Below are 14444 nucleotides of genomic sequence, written 5' to 3' on the forward strand. Positions count from 1 at the left end.
ATCTTCTCTGATGGGTTTGGCCCTACTGAAAAGCCCCGGGGCCCTGTCCATATGGTAAATGTCCGTTAATAAGAGAATGAGGTGAGGAGGAGGTTAAGGCATCACAGATCACCCTGGGGCACCGCCAGATGAATCCAGTTACAGAACCAGACAGGTAGCAATAAAGGATTAATTTTAAAGGCACAGGTCACGACAAAGGAAGAAAAGGCAATTAAATATAAGGCATAATAATTATTTTTATCACTTCCAAAACATAAAACCTTATATATACACAAACATCTACTCCCATTATACACATATGATACAGTAAGAAACAACATCCAAACAACTCATCCTCCTCTTCATCCTTCATTATTTTTAAATGTAGAATGTAGGGAATAGCCAATCCATTTCACTCCGAGCTTAATTCCTTCCAAAGCCTCAAACATGGGGCTTAGTAACCCTGGGTCACGCTGATGTTGCTGAACTACAGCCCCTTACAATTCATCCACATGTGATTAGCTAGGAGAGCATGCTGGGAGTTGTAGTTTGACCACATCTGGTGACCGGGGGTGCAGAAACAGGGCCTTAGAGACCTTTGGTGTATAAATAAATATATTTATATATTACAGAATGTGGCAACCTACATACTTATCCCAGAGACACCGACTAATAAATACTGTGCTTTATTACCAAAATCTTTGTGCCTCATCATCTTTACAAAACAAAACTTAAAGGGGAACTAAAGACTAAAAATGAATCTGGCAAGTATTTTTTATACTGTACTTACTGTACCAGAGCCAGAGGTGCAGCAGCCCTAGAAAAGTAATGATCCAATTGCCCCACAGTAGCTCCCCATCTTGGATCTTGTTAGGCATCTTTTGTGAGTCAGCGGCACTGCACATGCTCAGTGGGTTCTGAGCTGCTGCTGAGAAGCTAAACTTAGGGGGCGGAGAAAATCATCAAGAAGTTTATAAATACACTGTACATTGTGAGTGGGTCCCTAAGTTCAGGTAAGTGACAGCTCAGAGCATGTGCTGGGTATCAGCAGAAGATGATGGGGAGTTACTGGGGACATCTTTAGGGGCCACCTGCTGATGGGCTCTCGGGGTCTTGGGCTGTACAGAAACCCAATTCACAAGGTGCAGCATTTCTAGCCCAATTCTTTGTTTTATATATATTAATGTCAATATTATTATCCATTTATTCCCCTGCCCATGAACTGACTTTCCCATTTAACTCGACAACATAAATGCATCTGTGTGCTTTGCCAAGTCGTAGAGATTCCGATTAAGACTTTAAGGGGATGGGGGGGGGGATCTCAGTGTAGTGCAACTTCAATTTCTTCACGTTTTGTGGTCTAAAAGAATGATCAGTCACCAGCGCTTCTTCCTCTTCTATGAGGTTATACACAGAGCTGTCCTCAGTGGTGGTGGGGCTTCTGAGGTCTCATTTGGCTTCAGTGTGCATGCAATGTCCTACAGTCTCCCTCTTTCCCTACTGACTCCAACTGGTTCCATCATCTCCTACTGTCTCCCTCTTGCCCTACAGTCTCCCTCTTCCCCTACCATCTCCAACTGTTTCCATCATCTCCTACTGTCTCCCTCTTGCCCTACAGCAGGGATCCCCAACCTTTTGAACCTGTGAGCAACATTCAGATGTAAAAGGAGTTGGGGAGCAACACTAGCATCAAATATGTTCTTTGGGTGCAAAATAAGGGCTGTGATTGGCCATTTGGCAACCAACATAATGCTCTGTTTGGCAGTACATGTGGTTTTTATGCAACAAAAACTTGCCTCCAAATCAGTAATTCAAAAATAAGCACTTGGTGTGAGGCCACTGGGAGCAACATCCAAGGGGTTGGAGAGCAACATGTTGCTCACGAGCTACTGGTTGGGGATCGCTGCCCTACAGTATCCCTCTTCCCCTACCATCTCCAACTGTTTCCATCATCTCCTAGTGTCTCCTTCTTGCCCTACCATCTTCCTCTTGCCCTGCCATCTCTAACTATTTCCATCATCTTCTACTGTCTCCTTCTTGCCCTTCCGTCTCCCTCTTGCCCTACCGTCTCCCTCTTGTCTGACCATCTCCCTCTTGCCCTACTAATCTTGAAGCTACAGTGCAATCCCAGGGGTTGTTACAACCCCTGCTAATACAGGTTCTTCTATTCTTCTCACACAGTCTGGTGGTAAATGTTATTGTTCCTACAGTCTTCTAACCTTTAGCTGCAATAACCTATACCTGTAGCCCTGCAGAGTCCAGACCAGTCACATCTTACGTACCCCCAACTACAGACAGCTCCGGTTCTGGATCCACTGGTGGGATCAAACTGAATAGTTCAGTCCAAGGATATCAATGTGAATGGCTTATAAGCCAAAGGAATTCAGTGGATGGCTCAGGGCCGCCTGAGAACATGATTGGACTCTCCCATTTTCTGGGTTGGGTCTGACCCGGAACAAACTGGGCCTTAAACAACAAAATATAAAATCAGGTGGACCTGGCACTGCAGTCCTATCACAGAGAGAAGGAGAGTTCACTTGAATGGAACTGAATGCTGCTGTCCCTTCCCACCAAAGCAAGGGGAGATCTCAGCTTTCTTCATTAGAAATAAGATTTCCGCTGTTGTGATCCTGATTAAATCAGACTCTGGTCCAACTAATGAGAAGGTTACGACTGTCCATCTGACGCTGGGGGAGTCTCCTCCAGTTCCTCGGGTGTCTCCCCTATGACCGCCAGCTTTATCATCTTCAGCCACTTCTGTTTGAGCTCCTCCGTGTCTGCGGAAAACGTGTGCACCGACTTGGACTGGGTCAGCCTGAAGCTGTGGGGCAAGTCCACGTGGCGGGGAGCATCATCAACCATGTAACCCAACAGTGGGATGGTGGCCTGGGCCTTCACGTCCTGCAGATACATAAAGAGATGACTTGTTCTGAGCTCAGTGGGACAGAACTGAATCCCAGACAGAATATTCCCATAATTCTATACCTGAGCAGCGCCGTACATATAGAGCACCAGCGCCTCATTCTTGGGGATCACACACCAGACCTTCTGGCAGGGTTTGGACTTCTCGTTATACTGGAGAAAACTGCAGATGAGGCTGTTCCCTGAGACTTCAGCCGATTCAATCTGTGAGATAAAGGGGAGACCATAGTAGTATTGGCTTGTGACTCCCCCACAAGTCAGGAGTCAGGGGCAGCAGTGCAGAGAAGAGAAGAGAATGAGGAATGAATGGATATTGGGAAGCAGCTTAAAAGGAAATTTTCTTTCAAAACACAATTATTGGGGTTGGGAATAAAGATCACCCCCTCACCTCCAGGATGCCCCTCTTCTTCTCCTTCTCCTCGCTGTCAATGCTCCCCCGCAGGATCTTGTAGCAGTCTTTACACACTTTGTTCATCTTATTTCCGTCATATTCAAGGAGGGCTTTGTAATCAGAACATTTCCAGCAAACCACCTGCAATAGCATGTAACATAGAGGCAAATATGAGATTCAGCTTTATATTATAACAACAGTCACATTTTTGGATCAGAGCATTACATACATAGCCACAAGCCCGGCAGTGATGTCTTCGCCGAGTCAGAGCATTGAACTGCTCCTTACACTTCATACACATCGTCACTTCATTATCCCGAATCCAGCGCGGGGCCCTCAGCCCAAGCTCAGCTCTCTGGGAATGAAGAACACGAAGAGTTAAACAGGAAATAGAAATAAATGATGGCGGGCCACAATTAACCCTATTTTTGCCAGTGACCCCAAATCACCCCCTTATTGAACTTCATACTGGGCCCCCTTAGCTCATAACAAGGTTACAGATATATAGAAACATTGGGGTGTCACCCTGCTATAGTTCCAGGGGTACCCAGGGTACAAATAAACACTCACCCCAAATCTCCCCCTAACTGACCTTCAGAATGGGTCCCCTTAGCTCATAACAAGGTTACAGATATATAGAAACATTGGGGTAACAGTCATCCTGTTATAGTTTCAGGGGTACCCAGGGCACAAATAAGCACTCACCCCAAATCTCCCCCTAACTGACCTTCAGACTGGGCCCCCTTAGCTCATAACAAGGTTACAGATATATAGAAACATTGGGGTAACAGTCACCCTGCTATAGTTCCAGGGGTACCCAGGGTACAAATAAGCACTCACCCCAATTCTCCCCCTAACTGACCTTCAGACTGGGCCCCCTTAGCTCATAACAAGGTTACAGATATATAGAAACATTGGGGTAACAGTCACCCTGCTATAGTTCCAGGGGTACCCAGGGTACAAATAAACACTCACCCCAAATCTCCTTCTAAATGACCTTCAGACTGGGCCCCCTTAGCTCATAACAAGGTTACAGATATATAGAAACATTGGGGTGTCACCCTGCTATAGTTCCAGGGGTACCCAGGGTACAAATAATCACTCACCCCAAATCTCCCCCTAACTGACCTTCAGACTGGGCCCCCTTAGCTCATAACAAGGTTACAGATATATAGAAACATTGGGGTGTCACCCTGCTATAGTTCCAGGGGTACCCAGGGTACAAATAAGCACTCACCCAAAATCCCCCCCTAACTGGCCTTCAGGCTGGGCAGCTTTGTGGCCCCACAATTTGGGGGCCAGTGCAAGTATAGTCTCCCCACCAAGCGACACTTACAGACACTTCTGCGGGTGATTCCTCCAGTTCTTTTGCAATTGCAATTTTAAAGGTTTCGTTCTTGTGCTGCACTTCCGCAATGGTGTCTCGCAGGGCCTATGGGAAATATTCTGGTTATAATCAAGCGATCGCATGAAATGAGCTGGGACTGCCAGTATGACATACACAGAGCTGCTTTACTGATTGTTATATAGAGCAGCCATAGGCAGAACGAGAATGTACCCCAACAAACAGTGGGGTGTAACAATATCATTGCACTCACTTTAATCCATTCTTCTTTGTTCTGTTCGGAGCTGGGAAGAAAAGAAACCAGTGATTAGTTCAGAGTAGATCATCCTTTACTGGCTGCACTGCTGCTCCACACTACACAATCAGGGTCCCTAGTACCTGGCCTGCAGCTCCAGCGTCCGCTCCTTTCCGGATATCTGGAACGTGTGCGGATAATCCTCGTTCTGAGTCTCCACGACCTTCATCCCTTCCAGCCCGATCCTTATGCGGAGGGTGTACTTTGTGCCCACCAAGCTGAATTTCGGCACGCAGTAAAGCAACATGTTGTTCAGCTGGGAAGGAAAGTGATGGCAGATCATTAGGGTCTTAGTTGGGGGCATAACTCATGGCTAATCCAACAATACATCAATGTCACCCTGTGGGGCTCAGGAGGTATAGGGGGTCCAGCTCCAGGATACCCTTCTAAAAAATGTCTTATTTCTAATTCCCAACCACCACCCCCAAAAATGAGGGGTTCAGGGCCCCTGCCCTACACCATTCCTCTTGACTACAGTTTAGCACACTTACCAAGAAGAGGTACCGCTCTTGGGCCGAGGTGTTGCGGGCAGCGAGCTTTAGGATTTGCCCTTCCTTGATTAACTCATTGGACGGGTGGACAATGTCTTCCTCTTCCCCCAACATTTCATAGATCGACAGCAGCTTCTTCAGATTTTCCTGAAATGGCCCAAGAGTTATAAATACCAGACCAGGATTCCAGTCTCCTTCATCTTTACTTAGATCAATGCAGCTTCTTGGTCGGTTTCTTGCCCTATACCCTTCCCTGACTATGGGAAGGAGAACAGTCCAGTGGGCTGCTCTCCTTCCCATTGACAGGTGAGGGGGTAGGGCAAGACCCTGACCAAGACTTTGCATTGATCTTTATATGAATACAGAATAATGTAGGTGCTTTGAGCTCCAGTGTCAGACTGGGATGCCAGGGGCCCACCAGAAAACGTTAATCCAGGGGCCCATTCTCCAAACTATTTCTCCTCTTCCTCACTCAACCTCTATTTTTCAAGACTCTTCTCCTTTTATTCTATTATTTATTATTCTTTATCTATTTAGCCTCTCTTTTACCATACAGAAGTAGGCATTGACCATGAAACAGGACAAATAGTTATAAGCAGGAGGGCCCACTGACACAGGAGGGCCCACTGACACTTGGGCCCACCGGGAGTTTTCCTGGTATCCCGGTGGGCCAGGAACACAGTTGAGCTTTGATCACTAGTATCAGACCAAACCAGGATTCCAATCTCCTTCATCTTGGTCAGGGTCTTGCCCTACCCCTCACTTGACTATGGGAAGGAGAGCAGCTCAGTGGGCTGCTCTCCTTCCCATAGTCAAGTGAGGAGAAAGGCAAGATGTTGACCAAGACGTTGATCTTTATAAGAATGATGTTTATAAGAATACAGAATAACGTAGGTGCTTTAAGCTCTCACCACTAGAGGGAGCTCTTGCCCAATCAAACTACTTGCCCCAACCTAATAGCAAGGATTACTATGAGGATACTCACCATATTCCGGATGGCTGTGTTTGAGTGAGTGGCTGCAAACGAAATGAGCTCCAGGGACTCTGAAATCGGAATTAGAAATGACCTATGAACAAGCATCAGAGGTAATATAGATGCACTAAGAATAATATCCCCATCTAAAGGGCAAGTTGGAAATAAACGTACTTTCGGCGTCTTTGCGGTCCAGCGAGTCCGCGGGCAGTTTGCGGAGATAGTCCTTCAGCAGCATCTCGTAGCGAGGAATCCGCTGGACCGGCCCCAGCATGTGGTGCTGCAGGGTTAAATTGTCGCATTTTCCTTCTCTCTGTAACAGACAGTTGATTATCACTAGATTAAAGGGGAAGTTTGCTTTTAGTATGTCATAGAAATGCCAATTCTTAGAAGTTTTCGAGTGTTTTTTGTTATTATTTCTTATACTTTTGCCTTGTTCTTCTGACTCTCTCCAGCTTTCAAATAGAGTGTCACTGACCTAATCTACAAAAAACAAATGCTCTGCAAGGCTACAAATTGCTACTTTTAAATTACTCGTCTTTCTATTCAGGCCTCTCCTATTCACATTCCTGTCTCTTATTCAAATCAGTCCATAGTTGCTAGGGTAATTTGGACCATAGCAACCAGATGACTGAAATTGCAAACTGCTGCTGAGCTGCCACAAATAATAAAAACTATGAATAATAAAAAAATAATACCCACTGCAAATTGTTTTAGAATATCCCTATCTACGTCGTACTAAAAATTAATTTAAAGGTGAACAGTCCCTATAATAACGGAAGCCCAGTGCAGCTTTGCTGTAATGAAACTACAAAATGACCCAGCAGGGGGCAGTGTAACACCAATCATGGGATCCTATTCTGGGATTGCCGCCTTCACTAATGCAGCCTATTTCACGGCACAGGATGGGATACAATAATTGGAAAAATGGAAGCTGATTGGTTGGTTCGACCTTGATAGTCTAGTATCCCCTAGCAACCAGCAGGCGCCTTAAACTTGCCTGGCACCATTATAGAAATGCTGAGAATTACCTGGATTTCTTCCAAGACATTTTTGAACTGCACGCTCTTCTCCATCCACCCTCTGAGGGTTTCCATGGCGTTGTCGAAGTTTTTTACATACTCCGCATACATTTTTAGGAATGGCGCCAGCTTTTGCAGGATGTCGCCAATCTTTGGGGTGACGGACCTGCAACATAGCGAGTAAGATAAGGTTAAAGGAAGGGATCAGAGACCAGGAGGTTTGGGGGTTCAGTGAGTTGCAAGAGCCCCACCACAATGGAGAAAGTTGGTCTTCCTCCTTGGAGCAAGGGGACACTTCGAAACAGTCAACACTCCTTAAAAAATTTAAGAATCCTGACGCTAAACCGTCAACCCAGTTAGGTACATTACCAACTCTCTAAGGCTGTTCTCTTTCCTATGGCCAAGGGTCAGTGATTTGCACTTTGAAACAGTCAACACCCCTTAAAATATAAGAATCCTAACCCCTAAACGATCCTATTTCTAAGCCCAACACGGTTACCCAATTAGGTACATTACCAACTCTCCAAGGCTGTTCTCTTATCTTTGTCAAGGGTCAGTGAGTCGCAACAGCCCCAACGCAATGGAGAAAGTTGATCTTCCGCCTTGGAGCAAGGGGTCACTTGGAAACAGTCAACACCCCTTCACATTTAAGAATCCTGGCCCCTAAACTATACTATTTCTAAGGCCAAAACGGTTACCCAATAAGGCACATTACCAAGTTTCCAAGGCTGTTCTCTTTCCTGTGGTCAAGGGTTAGTGAGTCGCAAGAGATCCACCTCAATGGAGAAAGTTGGTCTTTCTCCTTAGAGCAAGGGGTCACTTTGAAACAGTTAACACCCCTTAAAATGTAAGATCCTGACCCCTAAACTATCCTATTTCTAAGCTCAAGAAGTCAACCCAATTAACAACTCGGGTACCTCTCCAAGGCTGTTCTCTTTCCTATGGTCAACGGTCCAGATGTAATATTGCTTTGGCCACTAGAGGGAGATCATTAGTCCTCAACCTACTGTACTCCCAGACTGATTAAACCAATAAAAGCACGACATTTTTATTTCGGGTATTTAACCTACTGGCTTGGCCACCTCCAGCTTACCATTCCTTCATCCGAGTCTCCAATTCCGGCAGCAGGAACTGCCCGTGGAAGCTTTGGATCGATGAAATGTTGGAAAATATTTTATTTAAAACCTCCACTGGGAAAGATCCTTGTTTGGCTTCCTTCATTAGGGCATCGTGGAATGTCTGGAAAGAGAGTTCTATGGATCATTATACCAATATAGTGCCCAGTTAAACCAAGTCCAGGCCTCTCCAGCCAGCAGTGCTGCAAATGAGCCTTTCCCATTACATTTCCATTTTTCAAGGGCTGAGCTTTGTTTACTGTACACGGACATGGAGAACAAAGTCTGTTTCTACCGTTGGGGTTGTTGTTTCAAGGAGATTATGATTAATGAAGCAGAGATCTCATCTCATTAAAAATGAGGCATAAGGAATTGTCACGGGGTGTTCCTGTTCCCTTTGCAACAAGTACACGGTGACCCCAAATATATGTGAACTAGATTTTATCTGGAGTTATCTGCCTCCTATTTGTCAGTAAACCTTATGCGAAGCAGTCACCCCCCATTGGTTTTATTACTGGAGCCATTGTGTAATAAACACCACTCGGTCCTCCCTAATGTTACTTAAACCCAAACAGGAGGCACTGAGACTTATACAGGGAACTCGGAGTATCACTCATGTATTATAAGGGATAATGTACCCCCTACTGTAAATGATAAGGATATTAGAAGTCACTGAGGGGTTGTTCTGTGACCATATAAAGGCACAAGGCTGCAGGCTGAGTTATACAGGGAACTCTGAGTATCACTCATGTATTATAAGGGATAATGTACCCCCTACTGTAAATGATAAGGATATTAGAAGTCACTGAGGGGTTGTTCTGTGACCATATAAAGACACAAGGCTGCAGGCTGAGTTATACAGGGAACTCTGAGTATCACTCATGTATTATAAGGGATAATGTACCCCCTACTGTAAATGATAAGGATATTAGAAGTCACTGAGGGGTTGTTCTGTGACCATATAAAGACACAAGGCTGCAGGCTGAGTTATACAGGGAACTCTGAGTATCACTCATGTATTATAAGGGATAATGTACCCCCTACTATAAATGATAAGGATATTAGAAGTCACTGAGGGGTTGTTATCTGACCATATAAAGGCACAAGGCTGCAGGCTGAGTTATACAGGGAACTCTGAGTATCACTCATGTATTATAAGGGATAATGTACCCCCTACTGTAAATGATAAGGATATTAGAAGTCACTGAGGGGTTCTGGAATATTCCATGTACTATAATTATTATAAGCGCAGGTTATATGGAGTATGATCTATAGCACACAGAGTGCATTAGCTTTACAGGAGTTGCTGCTGCTGTTCGGGTCAGAGATCCTGCAGATTTCACCGGTTAAAGGGGAACTGAGCCAAATAACAAGGGGAAGTGAAAAGTCAATGGAAGGGGGGGGGTTGTACCTGCAGAAGTGCCAGGCGGCTGACATAGGCTCTCTCCGTCTCTAGGAGCTCGTTGGCGATGTTGTGAAGTTTCTGTTCGTTTGTCTCCTACAAAACCATAAGAAAGCGACAGGGGGGGAGATTAATTAACAGGCTGATCTTGCCTCATGCACATTAATGAAGCAGATGCCGGGGCTTTAATAAAGCGCGTGAGGCTCAGAGAGACTGTGGTGCCTGAAAGCAGAGACCCTATTAAACGATCATTTGACATTTGCTTGGCCCCTGCTAATGGTACCTGGAATTCTAATTGCCCCCCTCCTTTATTCCAGCACCTTTTCTTGTTTATCCATTGGCTAATCATGTGCTTAAAATACAGACGGGTTTAATGAGAGACAAACGTCCATCTTTTTTTTAAAGACATCATTATATGTATATGTGTATCTATATGGTAAATAATGAACCCCTACTGTAAAATATAAGGATATTAGGTCACCAAGGAGTTCCATTTAAAAGCCCCAAGAGCTTTCGAGGTGATTTCTAATTTCCTCATATTTTACAATAAGGATACATTATTTACTCTAATACACAAGTTTCAGGAAGTCATGTGACAAAATTACTTTTAATCACATTTTAACAACATTACATTGGGTCAACCACTATACATTGGGTTACCAACCCCTACAATGTTTCCAGAGCCCTACAATGAAAGAGCAGCTTTTGGTCTCACTACTCTTCAGTGGATCACCAAACCTACAATGAGTGAACATGCCTACACTGGAATTAGCCAACATACACTGGATCACTAAATGCTATCCTAATTCCAAATATCCAAAGGGTCAGCATTTTAAGTCAACCTACAAGAAATCATCAACCCTACACCTAGTTATCAACCTTACATTGGGCTGACCACCCTTTATCAAGTCATTATCCCTACATTGGGTCACCAGCACTGCATTGGGTCACCTACCACACACTGAATTACTAACCCCTGCACTGATGCTAATGCCCTACAAGGGTTCGATTGACCTACAATGAATCACCAGCTATACCTTGGGTCATCAACCCTTCACCTGATCACTAACACTAACATTATACTGGGCTAATCTCTAGAGTGACCAAAAATACAAGTCAACAGACCTACTCTGAGACACCAGATTCAGCAACCCCTACAGTGATTCCAATGCCCTACTATGAGTCAACCTCTCTTTCATTAAGTCGACAGCTCTTCACCTGGTCTTCAGCCTTACACCTGGTCACCAATCTAACATTGGGTTGACCACACTTCAGCCCTACAATGGGACACCAACCCTACGATGGGCTATTTTTTCCCCCCTCTGTAGATTTAATTAAGAACGGGGAGAAAGAGACACATGGGATCCTCAACACCACTCAGCACCCTCTTGGAACACTTATATGACAATTTCTCCAAATACAAATGCGTTTTCCCTGGGGTTTCCTGGGTCGTCAGAAGTAATATCTGTTTCTGTTTACTGTTTGACCTAGTTGGACCTCATATTAACTTGGTTGAGAGGGCTCAATCATACAACAACTATGCCTTGCCTAGTTCACTAATGGAGTGTTGGGGGTAAAATGGAAGTGCCAGAGATGAGTTCCCCTTCAATTATTACACTTTCCATTGTCCTGAATTCATGCCTCATTTCATCTGTACCAAATCAATCTTTCCAGGCTTTATCTTATTAAATCCATGTCAACAACAATTCAAGGTCTCTATCGAGGTGGTGGGAGGGAGGGGGGTGTTAGAAACAGGAACCAAAAGAGGAACCGCAAAGGACAAAACTGAGCCAATTTTAATTCACACATGGGAAATAAGGATGGCAAACAACACGGGAGCCCCTGGAAACTAACATTTATGCCATATTAATGGGCAGAATTACATATATACAAGGAGTTATATGGATTTATATTATATACAGTGTACATGCACAAGGTACCTTAGCATCACTGGGCTCAGCAAGTGTGATGTTAATGCTGCTTATATCTTCCAGTGCTTCTTCAGTTGGGCTCAATGTTGTAGGAGGTTCTGTCTCCTCGTAGTAGTTGGTTTGGCCTCTAACGCTGGGATTTTGGGACACATCCTTGATCACTTGAGACCCTTCTCCATTCACCAACCTCTCTACAGTGGCCTTGTTAGGGGGCAAGGGAGGTGGTAAAAGGGGTGCAGTTTTTGGCACAGGTAAAACCTTTGGTGTCCCCAATGGAGGACTTGGTTTGCCATAGGGAGGAGGAGGAGGCGTTTGTACGGCAGGAGACGGTAGTGTGTTTTTCCTCCCAGATTCGGTTGGGATCCCATTGGCTGTGATTTTGGGTGGCTCCTGGATGATGTCCTGGCTCATGCCTTGCTTGTGCAGGAGCGGGTGCTCGGTAAACGGCTGCAGAATCACTTTAGTCCTCGGTTTGTGGTTGTGACCATTGCTAAAGTCGCTGGAAGAGGCTTTCCGGATCTCTCCAGGGCTGTGGGGGGAATGAAAGGAAAAGCCTTTTAGTCCATCCATAATAATAATAATAATAATAATGAACTCCTGACAGAATATCAGAGGACTTCAAACCACTTGCAGGAGAATTAAGAGCTGTGGCCATGAAGGTCCTCCCAATGAGCAGATACAATTAGCACTACGAGTAGGACTTCCTTAATGCGGTGGGGCCCGGTTCTGCTTCTCATGCACACTTCCCCCCCCCGGAACACACAGTCCAAAAATACAAAATCACAAACTGAGAGGATGGAACCTACATGGGAGGCCTTGTGCCAAGCATTTGTGTATTCAATAGTTCACTGATTACCACCGATATTCCACACATGGTGCACGCTGGGATCTGTCGCGTGGTTTAGAAAATGCAGAAGGATGGCACCAAAGTAGGGCCCCCAGCAAACTAAGAGTTGGTTCCTGTGTCTGCCGACCCATGACTACATGAAGATGACAGATAGAGGAGGAGGCAACCAGGTTCCGCTGGGATATTCCCTGGCCAGTCTACAGGCTACTAATCTACTGTTCCAATCCAACTGGTGTTGGGTGGTAGGGACCCAATCTGGGTGCTCCCTTGAGAACGTTTTCAATAGATTTTTTGCACTGCTATCCATGCCCATAATGCACCCAACTCACTTAGTTATGCATGCATACATGATACTCCAGACAGGATCCTGCATGTTTTCTAATTTTGTTCTCATGTCCTTGACATGGAGGAGGTTTGGTTCTCTCCTTATCAATATGCCAGTCTTATTAATGGGAAAGGGAGCTAAATCCCATCATATGAAGACCACACCAGATCATGACTGCTGACCTTTCTGCAAAGGCCCCCCAATGTGATTGAATAGTTGGCCGAAGCGCTGAACTGAAAGGATCTGGACAATTAAATACTCGACTTAGACTGGACTAATTGGGCAAAGCTTGTCTTGTTTTTGCAGCTTTACCAAACAAGTGGATCTTCCGCAGAGATTGTTCCCCTATAAATTAACTGTTAGTATAATGTAGAGAGGGATATTCTGAGACAATTTGCAATTGGTCTTCATTTTTTATTATTTGTGGTTTTCGAGTTATTTAGCTTTTTATTCAGCAGCTCTCCAGTTTGTAATTCAGCCATCTGGTTGCTAGGATCCAAATTACCCTAGCAACCATGCACTGATTTGAATAAGAGACTGGAATATGAATAGGAGAGGCCTGAATAGAAAGATGAGTAATAAAACTAAGCAATAACAATAAATGTGTAGCCTTACAGAGCATTTGTCTTTAGATGGGGTCAGTGACCCTCATTTGAAACCCGGAAAGAGTCAGGAGGAGAAGGCAAATAATCGAAAAACTATAAAAAAAGGAAAAATGAAGACCAAAAAGTGGCCAAGAATTAGCCATTCTGTAACATACTAAAAGTTGCCTTAAAGATGAACCGCCCCTGTAATGAATCATGTCAGTGAGATGTAGAGAAGGTCGTTGTTTATTATAAACCCACGTGCGGTGCCGTTAGAGAAGCCAGAGGATATGGGACGTTTATCTGGAGTCACTTTAATATCCGTCAGTATCTCTGTCACTGCACAATAAACAAGCGGCAGATTGATTCTGTATTTTTGGACAGATTCTCGGGCAGAGGAAACAGGCTGAGACCAGGTGCAAAGACACAGCTTAACGGAAGCACCGGGAGAGAGAGCCAAAATAAACATCTCGTCCCTCATTCCACTGCCTCTTATCAGTACCTTCTCCCTAAGCTGAGGGCAGGCAAAGGGCTTTAGGCTGAGGCCCACCATTCATTTGCGTGTATTCAAATCCACTATGGAGATTGTGTCAGGAAGGGAGGTGGGGCGGCCTGGCTACTTAATGTGGTCACAGAACAACCCCTCAGTGACTTCTAATATCCTTATCATTTACAGTAGGGGGTACATTATCCCTTATAATACATGAGTGATACTCAGAGTTCCCTGTATAACTCAGCCTGCAGCCTTGTGTCTTTATATGATCACAGAACAACCCCTCAGTGATTTCTAATATCCTTATCATTTACAGTAGGGGGTACATT

General features: G+C 44.8%; 1 protein-coding gene across 5 annotated transcripts in view; it reads right to left on the bottom strand.

Annotated features, from left to right (window-relative positions):
• Positions 1 to 218: 218 nt before the first annotated feature.
• fgd4.S (FYVE, RhoGEF and PH domain containing 4 S homeolog) overlaps positions 219 to 14444 on the bottom strand; it is a 59236-nt gene continuing 45010 nt past the window's right edge. For all 5 annotated transcript variants that reach the window (XM_018254758.2, XM_018254759.2, XM_041587865.1 and 2 more), the window contains exons 4-17: positions 11876 to 12395; positions 9945 to 10031; positions 8512 to 8657; positions 7428 to 7584; positions 6571 to 6709; positions 6409 to 6467; positions 5424 to 5570; positions 5016 to 5188; positions 4891 to 4921; positions 4629 to 4724; positions 3522 to 3647; positions 3290 to 3433; positions 2965 to 3105; positions 219 to 2880 (exon numbers count right to left, since the gene is read on the bottom strand). In XM_018254758.2, the coding sequence (XP_018110247.1) occupies positions 2647 to 2880; positions 2965 to 3105; positions 3290 to 3433; positions 3522 to 3647; positions 4629 to 4724; positions 4891 to 4921; positions 5016 to 5188; positions 5424 to 5570; positions 6409 to 6467; positions 6571 to 6709; positions 7428 to 7584; positions 8512 to 8657; positions 9945 to 10031; positions 11876 to 12395 (2200 nt within the window). In that variant the 3' untranslated portion in view covers positions 219 to 2646. The remainder of the gene's footprint in view (positions 2881 to 2964; positions 3106 to 3289; positions 3434 to 3521; positions 3648 to 4628; positions 4725 to 4890; positions 4922 to 5015; positions 5189 to 5423; positions 5571 to 6408; positions 6468 to 6570; positions 6710 to 7427; positions 7585 to 8511; positions 8658 to 9944; positions 10032 to 11875; positions 12396 to 14444) is intronic.

Source organism: Xenopus laevis, chromosome 3S (assembly GCF_017654675.1).
Source record: "Xenopus laevis strain J_2021 chromosome 3S, Xenopus_laevis_v10.1, whole genome shotgun sequence".
Classification (NCBI taxonomy): Eukaryota; Metazoa; Chordata; class Amphibia; order Anura; family Pipidae; genus Xenopus; species Xenopus laevis.